The sequence below is a fragment of the Hyphopichia burtonii genome, assembly GCF_001661395.1.
Source record: "Hyphopichia burtonii NRRL Y-1933 unplaced genomic scaffold HYPBUscaffold_6, whole genome shotgun sequence".
NCBI classification, from domain to species: Eukaryota; Fungi; Ascomycota; class Pichiomycetes; order Serinales; family Debaryomycetaceae; genus Hyphopichia; species Hyphopichia burtonii.
Genome location: NW_017963733.1, coordinates 742,233 through 762,190, shown reverse-complemented (window position 1 = coordinate 762,190; position 19,958 = coordinate 742,233). Strand labels below are relative to the sequence as shown.

The window sequence follows — 19,958 nt, the reverse complement described above, 5'->3', positions numbered from 1 at the left end:
TTTTTTTTCTCATCTCTAAAAAGAACTGCACAAAAGAGAGTCACGTGACACTTACATTAAATACTTATACCATTTATATACATTTAAAATCATTTTAATCAAACTTTCTTCTGAACTTAAGCTCAATATCAGAGCTGCTCTTCCATATTTTGGTTTTAATGGTTTGTAGAGTCATGCTGTTGGGCAATTCTTCGCCTTTACATTCTAAAACCAACCACTCGGTAGGATTTTTATGATCCTTCATTTCAGAGGTTCTTGTATCGAATTTTTCAGTCAAGTAAGTTAGGATTTTACTAACCCTAAGCATGTTATGGGATGTGAGCTTGATTGAGCTTTCTAAGACAGGGAGTTTCTTTATTTTACGCTGAGTTTTACCACCAATCTTTTTATTAGGGGGTAAATGTGCATAGTCAATTTCGTATAATTGAAATGCAATTTTAGGACACTCTTTAGAAGGGAAAAGATCGTATAATATAGGTTGGCCAATCCACTTGGGTAAGTGGTTACGTAAGTCGTGAATCAATGTTTTGGTAGAAGGGTTTGGCGAATTATAATTGAGTTTTGTTAAATCTTCATAGTGGAAACTGCAAACATCCCGATAGTTACCTAACTCTGAGGAGTTTTCAAAGATAATGATAAGCAAGTTGGAAGGTAAAAGGTCCTGTGGAATTAATGGTTTATAAGGTTCAAATTCCTCATCCTTGTATGAATCATTTAAGCTTGGGTCATTGGAGTAAATCTTGAATAGAGAGTCTACCACTTTTTTGTCAGATGCACCGTACTTTTCCATGTATCTTCTTTTATTGAACTGTAACAATTTGAGAATCGAGTCGTCATTAGCGCGTCCCAGAATCTCTTGGTATGTAGTTTTCTGATGTGGAGTTTGATCTGGTTGCAGGATTTCACTCATATCTAAATTGAAGCTAGCAGGCATGTCTGAACTGATTGCTGAAATGGCGGGGCTTGCTGTTTGTGATTGAGTTTGTTGCTGCTGCAGTTGCTGCTGTTGTTGTTGTTGTTGAAGACTGATGTTGTTTTTTGATGATTTTCTACTAAACATTCTTATTCTCTTCAATGACACCCCTGAAGATTCGTCGTTGTTTGATGCTATAGAATTTGATTCTGAGCCAGCTTGGTCGTTCCCGTTATTGAAACCACCAAGTTGCAACCCTTTAGATTTTGGCCTTGAGTTTCTCAATTCTTCTCTCAAGTGTTTATCAAATTCCCATTCGTATAATGCATACAGATGAAGCAACGAATTTAATAATATTCTTGAAGCATAGAAGCGATCGTCAGGGGTGACCTTAACTTTTTGATTCTTTTTATTTGCAATATTATCAGGATGATTGAAATCAAGGAAAGGATACTGTGAAATTAATTCGTCATAGTAAATTTCAAGATTATTGAATGAAGTTTCTTTTAATGTTACAAACAATTTCCCTGACTTGATTTCAACTTCACACCAATTGTTTAAAGTATCAGTGGTTTGATACTCTTGAAAAATGATTTCCATTTCTTTAAGTTTTTTCTCTAATAAATCCTTTGACATCGGCTTATTATTGATTGATGTGTTAAAAGTTTTTATTTCTTTGCAAATAAATATATCCCATATTTTGATATCCCCATTCAAATATAAAACCAACATCCATCTTTTATTATTGAACATCTTTTTCGAAATGATACTTTTTGGAGTTAACTCGAATTGATCAATAGGCGTCTTATTGAAGGGGATTATCTCAACTTGTTGAGTTGGTATTGGATTCAATAAAATTTCAATTGGAGTTTCATCAATTCTTGGATTTTGATTTGCCTTTTGAGATAATTCTTTTTTCAATGTATTTACAAATTCCATTGAAGGTCCACCTCCGTTGATATTCAAAAACATTGAGTTATATTCATTATGATCATTGGCAGAACTTTCCAAGTCTTTATCAACCTCACCGTGAGAGAATACAGTAGCACCACCTGCACCACCAGATAACGACGATTGAATGTCGAAATTATTAGTATCCATAGATAAATGACTTACGATATCATAAAAATCGGAATTCAAGTCATTTGTATCGGAGACAGCTGCAGTTGTACCATCGATTAATCCAGTTGCCACAAGTTCATCATTATCGTGATGATTGATGGAATAATCTAAATACGATCTCAAATATTGATAACGGGAAAGCTGATCAGTGTTTGGTACATGATAACGATTCAAGGAAGAATAAGTCAGGGCAAACAAAGAAGTTTCCTTAACTTTATCTTGATATTGAGATTCGATACATAAGGATAATATTGGATAATCATTTTTAGCAATCAAAGTAGAAATACCTAATTTTTCATCAACTGCAGAAGTATCAGTCAGATTGAAAAAATCATTATTTGAAAATAAGTCATTATTAACATTTGTAGAAAGGTAAGATAAATCAGTTTTAAGTATATTTCCCGATTTGTCACCAGAATAAAAAACTTTAAAGTCTTCAGTAGAAGCAAGACTCCAAACAGCAGAATCATGTACTTCGAAATTCTTATAAACTTTAAAATTACGTAAATCCCATAATTTCAAAGTAGTATCTGAGGATCCGCTTAGGATGAAATTATCATTCATAAGCAAACAACGAACATTATCCTGGTGACCTATAAGTTTACGAATAAGATGACTGTTACTAGATTGACTAGCACGTTTATCATATAGGTTGATAGTATTATTTGGACCACCAGTACCAATCAAGTTGGCATTATTATTTGAAAGAGAGTAAACTGAAGAAGGAAGTGAGGTATTACTAGCAACGTTTTGAAATTCATCGATTGGCTTTAAAAGATTAAGATCCCAAATCACAATTCGTCCATCTAAACCACCACTGACAATTTGGTTATCTTGTTCTATATAGGAAAGTTTTTTAACGTAATCAGTATGGACATTGGGGAACCGGTGAATCACACCATTATTTTGGTCAGAATTCAAACTAGTCATACTATTTTCCAAACTAGAAGGAGAAGAAGTTAAATCGATCAACTTGAGCGAAAGATCCGACGAACAAGAAACCAATTGCTGATCATTATTCACCAATCTTAAATCATTAATCCAATCAAAGTGGATATTGTAATTGTTAGTTTGTTGGGATTCGTATTTGAGATATGGAGCATCATAAGGTAGAGGATTTGAACTAATCGAAGTTTCTAGTTTTAATACTTTTTCGTCAATATCTTGATCTATTTCCCCAGTATTTGGATCATTACTATAAACATAGTTATCATTGAATTCAAATTGATCTTCACTTTGAATATCTGAATCAAGTCGTTGAGGTACTGGATTCAATATACCATTTTCGGGATTCCACTCTTTCACCGTCCCGTCTCTACCTCCAGTATACAATTTTTGAAAATGACGACTGAATTGAATAGCATTAATCGGGAGAATGTGATTCTCACTGGTGTTATCATCACCCAACACATAGCTTATACCTTTCCTTATCTTGGACATGGTTCGATTAGTGATCAAGCTTGATGAATAGTGGAGTAAAAAAGATAGGGGCTCTTTAATCAGTGAGCAAACCAACGATTGTGTTTTCTAGTGCCGACCTTTTCTCCTTGAACCAGGGACAACTTTAATCAGGCAATTCGGAACACTTGCAAAGCTCAAACCACTCTGATCAACTACTTGGTGTATTTGGCACTGAGTTGGTATTGTACGGAAAGTCCAAGGGAAACGAAACCTTTGTTTAATTTATCCACCCGTACCCCCCTTGGAGCTGTCCACCCGCACACCAGAATGTAGAATGATGTTTACTGGTTATAAGCAAATAAGTGAAGACTTTGCAATAACTTCTCTTTCTGAAGAATAACAGAGGCATGTCTGAAACGTCGGCAGAATTGAAGTCGGCCATCTACTTGATGGTGGCCAAGATGGTGGAGGAACAAACAGGCGAACTCTCGGAGTCCGATGCCGTGACCGCAAGCCCTACTTATGTTGCAGCATTGGTTGAATTGGTATACAATCAAATTGTTAATTTGGGAGAAGATTTGGAATTGTTTGCCAACCATGCCGATAGAACCACTATCAAGCCCAGTGATTTGTATATGGTGACCCGCAAGAATGAAGCCTTGACCCGAATTCTTCAAGATTTGGAGTCTGAATTACACCAAAGAAAGAAGTAAGTCCTTTATCCATCGCATGCTACTTAAACCTATCAATAAGATGTCATCTATGTCATCTATATCATCTATGTCATCTATATCATCTATATCATCTATACCAGGTATACCAAGTATACCATCTATACCATTTATATCATCCAGGTCATACCGTATAGTGCACCGTATAGCGTACCATCGCATCCATCGCACACCATAGACCAACCCACACCAGCTTTATCATGATTCAGACATCAACAGTGTAATAGAACCCTCCAGCTCGATATAATTAGGTTTCCCGATTGGGTTAAATTGGCCAGCAGTGGACGTGTTCCGTGTCTTAGTGATTCTTTTTTCAGTGAGAACTACACGAGATGAGATTTTGGTGATACGCGTCAGAGAAATTTTCATATATATATATCTAAGTAGTAGCAGGTCAATATATGTTCTAGGATTCATTAGCAGGTCAAGATGGAATTAAGAAGAAGTAAAAGAATCAACAACGATGAATTGGTGTCACCCAAGAGGACGAAAACAGTCCTCGGGTCCAATAAACAGTCGATCAACATGCTAACTCCTCCTAGTACTCCATCCAAGGTTAGAGTGATGGAGATGGACAACCAGAAACCAGTTAAGAAAGTCAACTTACTCAGTACACCACCAGCCACTCCCACCAAGAGTCCGGCCAGACTTAACAAGACCAATGTGTATTCCAAAGCAAAAGCATTATTTCAACGGGGGTATAACGGAGACTCGGATAACAGCACTTTGATTGGACGGGTGAATGAAGGCAGTGAACTCAATAAGTTTCTTAGTGACAACATAACCAATAACACCTGTAACAGTCTTTATATTTCGGGACCACCAGGAACTGGTAAAACTGCCCAGGTCAATTTATCATTTGCTAAACTTGACCAAAAAAACACCAAAGTGCTAAAAATCAATTGCATGACCATGACTAAACCAGAACACATTTTCCATGAGATATATTGTGGTATAACGAACACCCATTCGGCGGACTATCATAAACGTAAGACCTTTGATGATCTTAGCCATTTACTTACCGATAAACAATCTTACAAATCTGTTGTTATATTACTTGATGAAATGGATTATCTTATCACCAAAGATCAACAGATTTTATTTCAATTATTCAATTGTGCATCTACTCGTAAATCCCATTTGTTTAAAACCAAATTGATTCTTATTGGTATTTCCAATGCTCTTGATCTTACTGATAAATTTTTACCCCGTCTTAAATCAAACGGTCTCAATCCTCAATCGCTTGTTTTCTTACCTTATACATCTGATCAGATTAAACAAGTGATAATTTCAAAATTGAAATCATTAATAGAAGATAAAGAAAATATGGCAGATTCTTCATTTATTCCAATCATCCATCCAGTTGCTATTCAACTTTGTTGTAAAAAAGCTGCTAGTGTCACCGGGGATTTACGTAAAAGTTTTGATATTTGTTATAAAGGGATTGAAATGGTTGAAAATTCAATTAAAACTAAAAATGATGTCAATCTTAATGAATTAACTTTTTATAACGCTCCAAAAGTAACAATTAGTAATATTGCTTCCATTTGCACTTCTTCATTTGGTGCTGGCTCAATGACTAAGTTAAACAATTTAAATCTTTTCCAAAAAGCAGTTTTATCTACTTTAATGAATCTTCAAGCCCGTCAAGTATCTCCTTCTCCATTCAACAGAAAAGATTTCAACGTGAACTCTTTTTACGATTTTTACCTCAAACACATGGAAAAAGCAGTTGGTAACCTCCTTGGAATTTGTAAAAAAGGTGAATTCCTAGAAATTATTAGTACTTTAGAGGCCAACTCGGTCATTGTTTTGAGTAATACTGGCTCTAATATTGAACTTGGTAATAGAATTATCAAATCCAATGTCCCTTGGGACGATATCGAGAAAAGTATTGGCGAAATAGGCGTCTTGAAAAAACTACTTCATTATAAATATTAATCTTTGCATTCTTTAGCATTTACATAGCATGGTCTTTGATAGACTCTAATAAATTCTTTGATAGAACTATTCATTCGTAACTCTCCAACCTCATTCCGACCTCAACACAAGTCGACACTAAGCTCTGAACACAAGTCAACACCAAACCCATACCATAAGTTAACTCTATAACTCACCACACACGTTAATGCTTTAAGTAATTCTTATTTGGTAGTTTTGCAAGCACAAAATTTTCACAGAGGAAAAAAAAAAAACGCACTCAAAAACCCATTTTTTTTTGTAAAAGAAGAATAGAAAAAATTTTAAATATAATAAAAACCTTTAACATTGACAGATATTCTTAGTATTCAAGCTTGGCTAACACCATCAATCCATCTCCAAGCTACTGACTCAGTGAAACGCGCCTTGTTTGTACATATATCGGTGTGGTTAGAAATTGTCGAGTGTTTTCCTACAGTTTTTCATATTGATAGTATCAGAAGTTTTCAAAGCAAAAGAAGAAATCTGAGTTTCATTCGTTGTGTCTTGGTAATTAATAGTTCAGACGGCTCAAGCCATTCATCTTAAAGCCCAGGATATGTTATTATAAGTTTGTTTACCAAAATTTTAGTTTCCATACCCATAAGATTGAATTAATAAACTGATAATGTCCTCTTCTGGCTCAAGAGGTCCTCCTATAAGTAGGTACTCCGAAAGGAAAGACTACGAATACTCTGATAAACCAAGACGGAAAAATTTCTATCCGTCGTCATCAAGACGTGACTATACAAAGCCAGACCCAAATAACCCTCCAGTCAAATCTATATCAAAAGCAAACGATACTCCTTTAGGAAGCGGCTCTTCCAATGATTCTCACTATTCCACTTCTCGCTCAAGGTACTCCTCAGGCCATGTAGGTGCAGCTTCGGGTCCTGGATCCTCATCTCTTTCAGCCTCAGGTCCTGGCTCGGGTTCCGGCTCAAACACCTCTTATAACTCTTATGGAGGGTCTAATGGTAAGTCCCAGTATTCTTATAGTGATTCCTTTTCCAGAAAGAGTAAACCTTATTCCTCCAATTTAAACTCAAATACTAAACCTTCTTCAAATTCTTATAATCCAAATATACCGAGTGGTGGATCTAATTTTAAATATGATTTTTATTCTCCGTTTGATTCCAATGGTTCTTCAAACCCAAATAGTCTTTCAGGCTCAGGTGGTCCAAGTAAATGGAAAAGCTCATATGGATCCTCAAGACCCCCCTTGTCAGCTGCCAATCGTACCTCACTTTCTGGTTCGGTTGGTTCAAGGGCCTACTCGGCGAAAGACCGTGCTAGAGGTTCATCACTACTAAAGAGTGTCAATAATAGTAAAAGAGGGGGTGGTGATACTTATTATCCTTCGAGAAATTCGTACTCAAGTCTACGTAATAGCGGTCCAGCTACAGGTGCAAATACAGCCGCGGGAATGAAATCTGTTGATAGATATTCAAGTAAAAACAGATTCAATAATAATCGTAATTTCCCAATAGATGATCATTCATCCCATCAAAGAAGCTCATTTTATCCAAGTCGTAATAATCTAATCAATTCTCCATCTTCAAAACCAAGAAGGCTGTATGAATCATACCATTCCAATCAAAAATATAAAAGCCCTCCGGATTCTTCTTCGTCTTCAGCTTTTAGATATTCGACCAGAAACAATTCTTTAACTGATTTAAAGAATTCAGATGATGAGTCAAAGGGCACGGCAGATATAAGTCGTGATAGTGACATTGATAATGATGATGACAATGACCATGAAAATGATCATAGACGAGACCATCAAAGCGAAAATGAACATGACCATGAACGTGAACATGACCATGAACGTGAACATGAACATGAGCGTGAACAGGAACATGAGCATGAACATGAGCATGAACATGAGCATCTGAATATTCATGACGATGATAACGATGATGATAACGATGAAGACAATGACATAGAAAACGAAGATGATGATATAAACGACGATGAAGAAGACGATGACGAGAGAATACTAGACCCTCTTAAAGAAAGCCCAGAAGCTAAAAGACCTTCGATCAACGATCCGGTGGAACAAACTAGGTTCGATGAAAAAATTCTTGAAGAAGACGTGAAACCATCTCCAAATATTCCAGTCGAATCGAAAGTGGAAGAAATGGAAAATCAGCAAGTTGACGAACCTGATTATTGCAAATTTCCATTAGGCAAAATTGAAACCCAATTTAATGAACTAAAGGATGAATTTGAACTGCTCATTAAGAATGAAGGAAGAGTTAATAATCACACAAAATATTCTTTGTTAAAACCTATTGAAGATTTATACGATTATCCATTCTTTTCCAAAAATTTTAATCACTTTTTCAAAAATAAAGATAAGATTATTGCAAGCTTCATTACTTTTAATAAGACACAACAAAGAAAAAAACTCACTTTATGGAACACCTATCAAAAAGATTTGGACGAATGGGAAATAACTAGAGAGAAGATCGATCAACAACTCAAGATTATTCATCCCCCAGACGACGACTCCAAGAAAGAATTAGAAGCTATAAATATCAGGCTCAAAAATCAAGATCAAATCTCTGAAGCTCCAACTCCCGATCAGGGTCATGGTGCTGCTTCTGGTGGACGCAGGAGCCGTAGACATGGTGATTTAGTCACCACTGAGGCCGAATTTGAAGAGATTTTGAAAACTTTGGGAAAGCAAGACCAAGAAGATCCGTTAGTAAAAGCTAACAGCGTTGCAGCTAGAATTCCCGATTTGATAATTGACCCAGTTCAAAGAGATTTGTTCAAATTTATGGACTCTAACAATATAGTTAAAGATCGCCCTAAATGGAGTGAACGTGTGAAAACTGACTTTCAAAATAATTTCTCCGAAAGAGAGCAACAGCTATTCGAAGAAGGCTTTTGTCGTTATCCTAAAAGATTTGGAGCAATTTCGAGATATATGGGTGGCTTAAGAACAATTGAAGAATGTGTTGTTCATTACTATATAACCAAAAAGGAGGTTAATTACAAGTATTTGGTTGCTCAGTTCAAGAAAAAGTCTACAAAGAAGACAGGTCGTCGTGGTAAGACTTCTAGATCTAAAAATACATCTACTAATAATACTCCAGTATCGACACCTACTACCGAAGCAAATAAGCAACTTGAAAAAGATACAATTAAGCCAGTGGTCTATGATGAACATGTTGATCAAGCAATAAACACACCCGATGGTAACGTCAAAGTAAATGAGGAATCGACTGCTCTCAAACCTCCTGCTAATATCAAGGGAGAGCTCGATCTTGATAATGAAGCTGTTTATTCTCAAACAGGCAGAAGAAAGCGGAGTGCAGCACCATCCTTCGATGAACAAGCTAAGAAAGAAAAAGCTAGAGAAAAGCAGAAGGAAGCTTCAAATGCTCCGGATGCCCAAGCCTCTAAACGTAAAAGAAGAAAGAAGGAGGAAATAATCACTGAAAAACAAGAACAGGAGTACAATCAAGATAATAACACTTCAGTTGAACAAAACATCATTCCTCAAAATAATCAAAATCCACAAACAATTTTCCAAGCAGTTCCAGATCAACTTCCCGATACCACAATCAATGTTCAACATGAAGATGATAATGGTAAACGAAAGACAATATCTAGTTATTGGAGTATTACCGAAGCTAATCAATTTCCATCATTATTGATGGAATTCGGCACCAAATGGACCAACATTGCCGATAAGCTTGCCAGTAAAACTGCTACAATGGTGAGAAACTACTATCAAAGAAATGCTGAAAAAAATGGGTGGACCTCAATTGCCGAACAAGCGGATGTTAGATTGGCTGCTAAGTATTATGCAGTAGTCAATAATCCATCGGGTCAAATTGCACCAAAGATGGAAGAATCTGCACCTCTCGTGGGGTCTCAAATGATGAAATCATCGAATTCAAGTCAAAATTCAATAATCAATTCCCAATCCCAATCTCAATCTCAAAACGGTACTCCACCAATTAGAAAGTCTTCTATCTACAATTCGCAAATGGATGCTACTAAGGATTCAGTAACTGGGGCTTACCCATATCCAGCAACTATTCCTCAACAACACCAACAATTGTACCATAGAGTCGATTCCGTTCCCTATGCGTCTATGGGTACTTTCCAACATTCATCGATTCCGTTACCTGGTAGAAGTATGTTCAACCAAGGAAGTTCAGGTGTTGCATTCCATCCTCAACCAAATGGAAATGCTCCCTTAGGTCCTCCGTTTCCCAAGTCTGCTTCAATGGCACCATCCATAAGTTCTTTATTGGTAGACCAACCTGGTACCATGCAACATTCAACTCACCCTATAAATCCGCAACCAATCACAATTCCAGCACCAGTTCAAAAACAAGGAACTCAATTGCCAATGCTACACCCTATCCCAAATCCAAGTACCCAAGAACTGCGCAGGTTACCACCTCTCACCGGAATCCAGGACACCAATAGTGGGAATTTAGGACACAAATCTTCAATCATGAGCTTGCTCAACTCTGATTCCAGTCCCGCAAAACCTCCCACTGAATCAAAACCAGAATCATCAAAACCTGCTAAGGCAAGCTTAAATTCTTTATTGAATGCTCCAACTTCTCCGGCCTCCCCCAAGCTACCTCCTGTGGCCAAAACCGTTCGGTCCAATCCCATAAGTGCGTTGCTTTCATCAAACGACCAGCCCACAACTGAAAGCACCGACAGACCTTGATACTGTCTTCCCACTTATTACTTCTCTACCCGTATCACCTGTTTATATCCTTTGATTCTTCAATTTGTATTATAATACCATAATTCCTTATAAAACCTGTACACCAGGTATTACATAATCAATTTTGGGATTTCTGAGAAAAGTCGTGCGATACGTAATTTGATTTTTTTTTTTTTCGAAAAACATTGAGCTACTGAAAAAAAAAATGAAGTATTTCAATATGGAGATATAATCTACAAAGCTTAGTGTTATACCCAGAGCATATGTCTTTATCGATTAACAAGCATATTGGGCTTTTCAAAGGCTCTTTGAGATTTTTCTCAAACAGCGCATTGAGAGCCAATCTGACCATCTCCGGATCAGGCGATCGCAAGGGTGAAGAGCAAATCAATTATGACATCGAAACCGGAAGACCTTCGGTTCCAAAGACTAGTGGAAGTGGTCTCAGGTTACTTGTTTCGCCTAGTTTGGAGCATGAGAAGTTGAGGGATTCTGAATTAGAAAGATTAAGAATAGTGCCTACTTTAAAGACTTTCTTTGGTGGGAATCCAGTCCACGAAGATAATATGAATAATTTGAATGCACTTCTAAGAAAATACATAAATTTACCTACCAAGACCCTTCAAACACAGGAGCTTCAAAGCTTCAAGCCTGTTTCTTTTGAAGAATATAAAGAAAGATGTAAATCTGGTTCGAGACTAAAGACCAAACACCATCGTGAATTAACTGGTATTTTAAATAGATTGAGAAGTATTGATCGTCAATTAATGCCTGCTGATGTTGCCGAAACTTTGAGAGAATTCAGTTCTTCCAAAGCTGATTTGTTTGGTGCTTCTGAAAAGAAATTACAATCATTAGATACTTTTGGTAGAGCTGTCACCGTCGGTAAGAGAAAAACTTCTATTGCAGATGTTTACTTAGTTAAAGGTGAAGGTCATGTTATTATCAATGGTAAAAGTTTAACTTCAGCTTTCCCTAATGACTCTGACCGTAAAAAGGTTCTTTTCCCTTTTAATGTTGTTTCACAAGAAGCCAAATATAATATTTTCGCCGAAGTTAGAGGTGGAGGTGTTAGCGGCCAAGTTGAGGCTATAATGTATGGTATTGCCAAAGGTTTAGTTGTTCATAATCCTTTATTAAAATCAAGATTGCGTAAAGCAGGTCTTATGACAAGAGATAATAGAATTGTCGAAAGAAAGAAACCTGGTAAAGTTAAAGCTAGAAAATCCCCAACTTGGGTCAAACGTTAATACTTTTGGTGCATTTTTACTCTTCAATCTACATTTCTGTACTTATATCATCTTTTCATATCATGTATATATCTAAATTAAAATATCAAATTAATAAATTTTCTTGATTAAACTCTCAATTTAATTCTTGTAAGAATGCCAATAAGGATTCTAATTCCCCCTTTTCATATTTTGGAATCTTACCTTGGAAAGAAGTACCTTTCCCACCACCTTTTAAATTAGTAATTCTGTTCTTAATTTCAGGTTGAAGACTTTCAGCTTTAGGCCCTAAAACCTTAATCATCCCTCCCAAACCTGATTTATAATCGCCATTAAGCAAAACCAATGTAAACTTGTCAGTAAGATTAACACCACTTTCTTTGTTGGAATTCATTAACGTTGTAAACTCCTTTTGGAAGACAAGTAAATATTCTGGATTATTATCGAAACGATAGACATACGCAATATCCTTGCTACCCTTCTTGAAATCTTCGAATATTTTATTGGCTTCGATATTCGCCAATTCTTTTAAAAGGTTTGATTCTCTAGAGGTAGATTGCTTATAATTCAAATTCAAAAGTCCCACCTTGTCGACAACTTCATCTAACTGGCATGAGAGATAAGTACCTTGGATCTCTTTCAAAATGCTATGTTGTTTGTTCAAATATTTATAAACCCTTGAACCACAAAGGAAAAATAAACGGGAGTTTCCTCCTCTTACGTTTTGTTGGTGTAATAATGAAATGGCTTGAATTTGGCCAGTTGAAGATAAATGGGTCCCGCAACATGGATTAGCGTCTATATCACCAATCTTAACCACTCTCACAATACCCTTAGAAGTATCGTAGTCATCAGGTATGCGGCTTAAATCAAGTTCACCACCGTGATTATCGGGAGTGGTCACTGAAATTTGAATATTTTGTAAGATCAAATCATTTACTTTTGCATTGACTTTTTCAACCACTTCTTCATCGACTTTCTTTGGTAATTCTATGTAATTAATCATGTCACCCATTGACCAACTCAAAGTGTCCAAACCGTGAGTATCGAAGACGGACGATAACAAATGTTGACCAGTATGTTGTTGCATAAAGTCAATCCTTCTTTCCCAATCAACTTCCAATTTTACCAGAGTACCTGGCTCAATAGGCTCATTAGCAATATGAAGGGCAGTTAGTTGGTTGCGGATAACTCTTAAAACCTTTATTTCATGTTTATCAGGTAAGTAAATAGAACCAGTATCGTAAGGCTGTCCACCGCCTTCAGGAAACAAGTTGGTATCTTCCAATTCAATTTCAAATTCAGGAATGCTTGAAGTTTTTACTTCGTCTGTCTTCTTTTTATTCTTATTTTGCTTATCTTTTGAACTTAATTGTGGCGTATGGTCCTTACAAGAAACCACCGTTGTTTGTAAAGTTTTCAAAAACGAGTTCGTTTGGCATGCTAAAGCACCAACAATCTTGGAAGTAGCTGTGGGCATTTTTGCAACTAAATCTTAATGATTATTAAAACAGTCGATGATTTGCTGTTATAAAATTTCAAAAAATCCACTGAAAAAAAAAAAATGGAAAGGAATTAAATTCCGCTCCCCTAGTAACTATTTAAGTTTTCTTTATTTATGCTACCAAACAGACTTGCCAATTATTTATACTTATGTATCAAATGATCATCGATCTCATTTAGGTAATTGTTATCTTAAACAACTAAGATACCTCAAAGGTCTTTTGAAGAAACTAACATGCGATGATAATTTGATAATAGTTTAACCAAAATCCGTAGCGAATACAACTAGAATTGTCCTTTGGTCTATAGCAGGAGGCTCACCTAACTTTTCTTCAAATCACATTATGACTAAAGACAACTAATTATAGCCAATTGTTTAAGTATGCTGCGAATTGCAGACTTCCTCTATTTGTTGTTTTTTTTTTTTTCTTCAAATGAGAGAACCGAAAAATCAAGTAGTTCGAAGATATTAACTCCAGATACAATCAAATGTCTCAATACGAACTAACTCCTCAGCTCAAAGAACTAATTAGTAAATCACAGCTAGGTCTGGAATCAAAGGCCAAACTCTTTGAGCAGCATGCTATTAGCAGAAACAATCTTATTACGTTTTATACCGAGTACAAGCCAACAAGTTCTCTTCTTGAATTACTTAAGACAACGAAAATTTGGATAAACAAAGAGGATTTGAATAATTCCAAGGAGGAAAAGACCCCTGAGTTCATTGAGCAAATGGAGTATTTGCGATTGAGAGCTAAGGAGGAAGAGTATCAATCATTAATTAACCCATCACCGGAAATCAATACCTTATATGAAAGCAAATTTGATGACGAATTTAGTCACCAAACCCCAGTCCAAGCTCATAAGGAATTGAGACATCAACTAACCACCATAGTCAATATATTGATTAGTGTTGGAAGTGTTGTTTATGCCATTTGGTACTGGACTGAGAGTTCATGGGGATTACCCAATAGTTATCGAGTATTAATGTGTTTATTTTTTGGCTTACTAATATTAGTGGCTGAAACCGTGGTATATTTAGGATACTTGAATAAGATTGAAGATGCCAAAATTAGAGAAAGAAAAAAGAAAGAGGTGAAGACAGTTGTTAACACAATCAAGTTATAATTACAACTGTCTTTGAGTGACTGATGCAAAAGGTGGTGGAGGCGGTAACTGATTGAATATGTCGGTTGGTTCGTGGGTATTATGGGGCACTTCGGCAGCAGCAGATTCGACTTGTAATTGCAATGTTTTATAATAGCTCCATTTAAATAAAAGTGAAGCAATAGATAAGAATTTGAAATCTGGCCATAAAGTTTTTACAAATTCAATGGTGCAATTAGCATTACATTGCCATAACATGAAATCACTCAATCTAGTATGGCCACTAGTTCTAACCAAAAGGTCAAGCTGCGGTGCATCTGCTCCCATATACATATTTTTCTGCAACATTTCCAAGTCTATTTGATCGCGTCTTATTTCGCCCAGGTTAAGCTGATCCACGGTTGTTCTTATGGAATGGGTTATATCATCCCGAGAAGTATACGGAAACCCAACATACAAGACTTTATTTACCATTGGAGTATTAGTTTTGTCTTCGATTGTTTCCAAATCTTTCAATATGTCATGAGGAATCATGTCTCTGTTACCGATCACTTTGATTCTGACCTTGTTAACGCTGGCATAAGAATCATCATTTTCACAGAGTAGTTTCAAGCGATCTCGCAATAAACCGAAAAGAGTGTCTACTTCCTCCAGAGATCTATTGAAATTCTCAATTGAAAAGGCATAAATGGTGATATACAGAACCCCAACCCTATAGCAAACATCGAGTACCTTGATAATTGTTAGTTTAACTAAGGTAACCATATATATATATTTTTTTTGCAGCGCGATGTATCACATTTAGCAGCAAAAAATGTTAGCTAGGTCAATACGTACCAGGAGTAGCGACTCTGCTCCCGCTGAATGCCCATCCTTCAAGGCTAACTGATTGCGTTTGGCATACGTTCTGTTCCCGTCCATGATCAAAGCAACGTGACGGGGGATCGGTCCCGTTTTCAAAACAGCCACAACCAAATCTTTGATGAAACTGAAGAGATAGACAAACAAGGGGAACGCTTGAAGAGTATTAATGATTCCTTGAAGCGACGCAACCGAAAGAATTGTGGAAACAACCATGATTGAAGAAGAAGAAGAAGAAGAAGAAGAAGAAGAATGAATAGAATTAAGAAGGAATAGATGTCGGCGTCTATTTATAATAAAACATACACATTTTTGATTGCATCCTGTAGATTTCACTTTTGGCCAATCCGTACACCAAACACATCTTAGACCCATACACCAGAGTTTATTTGAATTTTTGTGGATTTCATTTTTTTTTGATTTGGAATCGTTTAGTTGACTTGAGTCTAATAAGAATATCCATACAGAGGTTTACGGGCTGTTTCAAAGCATTGGTAGGAGGTTCTGTTCAAGGTTCAGATCGAGTTGAGCGTTGATGATCCAACGGTTGTAATTGTATGGATAGCATTTGTTTATATTTGTACTAAATCGGTTAGTTTAATAATAATAAAAAAAATAGAATTAGAGGAGCCCCCATCGAATCACATCTTTTCCAGTTGATTGCAAGTTAGTGATATTCAATTGTACGAGCTGAGCTGTAAGATTAGCTGATACGATTACTTATCTTAATATAGTATTGAAATTACCTTAATACCCAAGAGTTCCAACTCCGTTATTCCCCCAGGACCGCGTCATTGATCCAATCAAATCTCGTAACGCCGTCTTCACAACAATAAATAACAATAATTACCGTCATCCTTTGAATTCGAGAGATTTCAAATCTTAGATTACCAGCGGTTGACTTAACACTTCTTTTTTTTGAATTTGAACTCATCAAGTTGTCTCCATCTTCAAAAAAACCAGAAAAATCCTCTTTAATCAAAAGAAGTCGCAATTGGCTAAACATGTCGTCCTTTAAACCAGCTTCTCATCATCACCCTTCTTCTGTTGCGTCGGGTAGCACTGCTGCAGCTTCTGCTCGTAATGGCAAGTCATTCAGTACTTCAAGTGCAGCATCTGGGGCATCTCATCATCATCAACCCCAAGTAAGTGATGCACAAATTGCAGAATCCAGAAAAAGACAGTCTAAGCGTGATGATGCTATTAGACGTAAAATTGAACATGACTTGAGTAAAAAGAAAAAGGGTAGTACTAGACTGAATCGTTATAAGAAAGCTGTTCCAGGTACCGTTTTATCTTTAAGACCTTCTGAACCAATTATTTGTAAAACCTCATCAACAGTTTATGAAGTATCTCAATTAATGTCTGCTAAGAGAGAAAATTGTATTTTAGTTGTGAATGACACTGGAGAATTATTAGGTATTTTCACTGCCAAAGATTTAGCTTTCAGAATTGTTGGATCAGGCTTAAATGCAAATGTGGTTACCATTGATCAAATTATGACTCCAAATCCAATGTGTGCTAATGCTAATAATCCAGCCCTGGAAGCTTTAACTTTAATGGTTGAAAAAGGATTTAGGCATTTACCAGTTCTTGATGATAATAATCATATTGTAGGCGTTCTTGATATCACTAAATCTTATGCACAACAAATGGAAAAATTAGAAAGGGTTCATGCATCTTCTAAAAAATTATATGAAGCTTTAGATTCTGTACAACTGGAAATTGGTATAAGTCAACAGCCTTTACAAGTCTTTCAATATTTTGAAAATTTGAAAAGTAAAATGAACAATCCAACTTTAGATTCAGTTCTTGATCATACTACCACTCCTATTTATACTAATGTTAAAACTTCAGTTTATGAAGCTACCGTTTTGATGAAAGAGAATAAAACTACAGCAGTGTTGGTCAATGATACTAATGACGAAGTTACCGGTATTTTCACTTCAAAAGATGTTGTTCTTAGAGTAATTGCAGCAGGTTTGGATCCTAAAAAATGCTCAATCGTTAGAGTAATGACTCCACAACCTGATGTGGCTCTGCATGATAAATCAATTCAAGAGGCCTTAAGACAAATGTTTGATGGTCATTATCTTAATTTACCTGTTGTGGATGATGATCATGAAATTATTGGTATTGTTGATGTTTTAAAATTAACTTATGCAACCTTGAATCAAATCAAACAAATTGAAGCAGAAGAAGAAGAACAACAACTCAATGATAACCCTGAGGCTCCACGTGCTAGTAATGGGAATGCAGAAGGACCAGCTTGGAATAAATTTTGGACTTCATTAGATCATGAAGATGCAAGTTCAACTCATTCAGATTCAGTTACTGGAAGTGCACCTGAAGTTACCCCTTCCGAATTCAATGGGTTTAGTATTGATAATTTAAAACCAACCGATTCGATTTCATTTGTTGGAGATTCTCAACAACACATTGATACTCCAGTTGAACCAATAATTGAAGAAGAAAAGAAAGAAGAAGAAATAAAAGTTAATACTGAAATACCTTTCACCTTCAAGTTCAAGTCACCAGCTATTGAAGGAAGAGTTCATAGAATCTCCTTGGTTCCAACTGAAGGATTAGTTAAGTTAAGAGAATTGATTGATTTTAAATTACATCCAAAAGACTTTGAATTCTTGAGAGTTATTCAAGGAGGTCCAGAAAATTATGCTATATCCTATGTTGATGATGAAGGAGATGTTGTTTCGATTACTTCTGACACGGATTTGATTGATTGTGTTAAAATCAATCAACTTTTGCAAAATGATAAAGCTGATTTATATATTCATAATCCAAATGAGCATGCACCAATCAATGATATTAGACAAATCAAACGTGATACCAAGAAACCAAGCAACCAAATAATTGAAGGTGTTTCGAACGAAGTATTGATTGGTGGTGGTTTGGCAGTTTTGGCTTCGCTGATAATAATTGGATTCAGTCTTGGGAGAAGATAGAGTGTTTTTTTGCTTTTTAGATTTATTTATTCTGTTCTTTTAATATATATATATATATAATTTACATTGGTAATTCAAGAATTGAAAATATGTATATTTACAAGTATATGGAGTATGGATATGCAAATTAAGCTTCTTTAGCTTTTGCCAAAATTTCTTCGTAGAATTTTTCTTTTTCAAAATCACTAAGTTCGTTGTTCAAGTAGACATTTGGAGCAGTGAAATCTTCATCTCTTAAAACAATACCGTTTGGATTACGTTCGTTCACGTATCTAGTATTAATGATTTGGTTCAAGTTATCTGATAATATTTGTAAGTCATGACTAGTGCTAAAGACGTAATCGCTAATATCAAAACCTAAGTTTTGTTGTAATAATTTCGAATATTTGAATCTGAAATTTAAATCATTCAATTTTATCGAACCTAAATCGGAGACTTGTTCGGAAGCATTTGCTAATTCGTTATAAGTTGTTATTAAGGTGTTATTGACTGAGTCAATATCATATGTTGTTTCGATATCCTTTTGTTGAACTTTAGTAAATTTCCAATTCTTCACTTCGAAACCTGGCATATCAGCTTCAGCATCAAATGGCTTGTGGTTTGGAGAGTTGGTCTCGTCTAAGATGACAATCTTGCTATCAGCATCAACGGTATAGTCATCTTGTTTCTCAATAAGTTCTTCATGTTTCTTTGCTTCTCTTGATCCAAAAAGATTACCCAAGAATAAGCGAGGAGCACTGCTTGAAATCATCCTTATACTGGATGTCTTCATGGCACCAGCCGGTGCCACCCTGTAACATATGTTTCTAAACATTCTCGATCTCCTGCTCCTACTCTTCTATGCTTTCTTCAAGACAAGTTTGAATTTTCACTTCACTTGAAAAATTTAAAGCTCATACAAAAAAAAAAAAAACTCTTGAAAAAAAAAAAATTACTTACCCGGCGTTGAATAGCTGCTTACATAAGCGGGCTTAAGTATATAGCGAAGAGAAGACGTAAGAACAAGATCTAAAAGGCTTATATCAGCTTAAGAAGACTATGATAGCTGTAGGAATACATGGGAAGGTGACTGGTTTTGTGAGAAGCTTCATATGGCCAGCGGTATGTAGTTTGTGGTTTGAAGTTATGGCTGCAATTCGAACGTGGACTTGGTCGATCGTTTTGGGTTCTTAGTCATAATGAAACCACTGAAGTAGTGTTTGGTTCTTCTACAATGGAGATTGCTCGTATCGATGGACCAAGCAGATGTCTTGGGTAAACAGTGGATCTGCTAGAAACAAGTTGATTTCAGGTTCACTGGCACTCCACCACAATATACTTACTTATATCGTTGTAGAATTAAATTTTCATCTTCTCTTCTCTCTATCCGTCCCGAACCATAGCACCCTTGGGCTATTTAGTAATCCTTTTACACCTTCGTCGTAGGTTTGATAATGACTGTGAAAATGTCGCGATGCTAGTGGC

General features: G+C 36.0%; 10 protein-coding genes across 10 annotated transcripts; 6 read left to right on the top strand and 4 right to left on the bottom strand.

Annotated features, from left to right (window-relative positions):
- Positions 1-28: 28 nt before the first annotated feature.
- HYPBUDRAFT_142474 (uncharacterized protein) lies at positions 29-3,663 on the bottom strand. The gene has a single exon (XM_020219821.1). The coding sequence runs from the start codon at positions 3,473-3,475 to the stop codon at positions 95-97; it is 3,381 nt and encodes a 1,126-aa protein (XP_020075225.1). The 5' UTR covers positions 3,476-3,663; the 3' UTR covers positions 29-94.
- A 180-nt stretch (positions 3,664-3,843) lies between these two features.
- HYPBUDRAFT_7456 (uncharacterized protein) lies at positions 3,844-4,149 on the top strand (the record flags this gene model as incomplete). The annotated part of the gene is made up of 1 exon (XM_020223658.1): positions 3,844-4,149. One exon carries the CDS (start codon positions 3,844-3,846, stop codon positions 4,147-4,149), a length of 306 nt encoding a protein of 101 aa, XP_020075224.1.
- A 543-nt stretch (positions 4,150-4,692) lies between these two features.
- On the top strand, positions 4,693-6,108 carry CDC6 (AAA family ATPase; the record flags this gene model as incomplete). Its single annotated transcript, XM_020222351.1, has 1 exon — positions 4,693-6,108. The coding sequence occupies one exon, from the start codon at positions 4,693-4,695 to the stop codon at positions 6,106-6,108; it is 1,416 nt and encodes a 471-aa protein (XP_020075223.1).
- Positions 6,109-6,437: 329 nt separating this feature from the next.
- SNT1 (Snt1p) lies at positions 6,438-10,981 on the top strand. Its single transcript, XM_020221648.1, has one exon. It carries the CDS (start codon positions 6,755-6,757, stop codon positions 10,829-10,831), a length of 4,077 nt encoding a protein of 1,358 aa, XP_020075222.1. The 5' UTR covers positions 6,438-6,754; the 3' UTR covers positions 10,832-10,981.
- Positions 10,982-11,224: 243 nt separating this feature from the next.
- On the top strand, positions 11,225-12,138 carry MRPS9 (mitochondrial 37S ribosomal protein uS9m; the record flags this gene model as incomplete). Its single annotated transcript, XM_020222593.1, has 2 exons — positions 11,225-11,250; positions 11,280-12,138. The coding sequence occupies 2 exons, from the start codon at positions 11,225-11,227 to the stop codon at positions 12,079-12,081; spliced, it is 828 nt and encodes a 275-aa protein (XP_020075221.1). The 3' UTR covers positions 12,082-12,138.
- A 58-nt stretch (positions 12,139-12,196) lies between these two features.
- Positions 12,197-13,540, bottom strand: HYPBUDRAFT_111763 (putative alanine--tRNA ligase; the record flags this gene model as incomplete). Its single annotated transcript, XM_020218853.1, has 1 exon — positions 12,197-13,540. The coding sequence occupies one exon, from the start codon at positions 13,538-13,540 to the stop codon at positions 12,197-12,199; it is 1,344 nt and encodes a 447-aa protein (XP_020075220.1).
- Positions 13,541-14,052: 512 nt separating this feature from the next.
- On the top strand, positions 14,053-14,691 carry VPH2 (Vph2p; the record flags this gene model as incomplete). The annotated part of the gene is made up of 1 exon (XM_020218868.1): positions 14,053-14,691. The coding sequence occupies one exon, from the start codon at positions 14,053-14,055 to the stop codon at positions 14,689-14,691; it is 639 nt and encodes a 212-aa protein (XP_020075219.1).
- SRT1 (ditrans,polycis-polyprenyl diphosphate synthase) lies at positions 14,692-15,747 on the bottom strand (the record flags this gene model as incomplete). Its single annotated transcript, XM_020218867.1, has 2 exons — positions 14,692-15,402; positions 15,508-15,747. 2 exons carry the CDS (start codon positions 15,745-15,747, stop codon positions 14,692-14,694), a joined length of 951 nt encoding a protein of 316 aa, XP_020075218.1.
- A 614-nt stretch (positions 15,748-16,361) lies between these two features.
- HYPBUDRAFT_142454 (uncharacterized protein) lies at positions 16,362-18,521 on the top strand. The gene has a single exon (XM_020219820.1). It carries the CDS (start codon positions 16,536-16,538, stop codon positions 18,492-18,494), a length of 1,959 nt encoding a protein of 652 aa, XP_020075217.1. The 5' UTR covers positions 16,362-16,535; the 3' UTR covers positions 18,495-18,521.
- Positions 18,522-18,621: 100 nt separating this feature from the next.
- Positions 18,622-19,357, bottom strand: HYPBUDRAFT_142450 (mitochondrial 54S ribosomal protein YmL13; the record flags this gene model as incomplete). The annotated part of the gene is made up of 1 exon (XM_020219819.1): positions 18,622-19,357. Exon 1 carries the CDS (start codon positions 19,306-19,308, stop codon positions 18,622-18,624), a length of 687 nt encoding a protein of 228 aa, XP_020075216.1. The 5' UTR covers positions 19,309-19,357.
- Positions 19,358-19,958: the final 601 nt, after the last annotated feature.

Excerpts from the sequence above, each read along its gene's own strand:
- HYPBUDRAFT_142474 (XM_020219821.1), bottom strand. The coding sequence starts at position 3,475 with ATGTCCAAGATAAGGAAAGGTATAAGCTATGTGTTGGGTGATGATAAC.
- SNT1 (XM_020221648.1), top strand. The coding sequence starts at position 6,755 with ATGTCCTCTTCTGGCTCAAGAGGTCCTCCTATAAGTAGGTACTCCGAA.
- HYPBUDRAFT_142454 (XM_020219820.1), top strand. The coding sequence starts at position 16,536 with ATGTCGTCCTTTAAACCAGCTTCTCATCATCACCCTTCTTCTGTTGCG.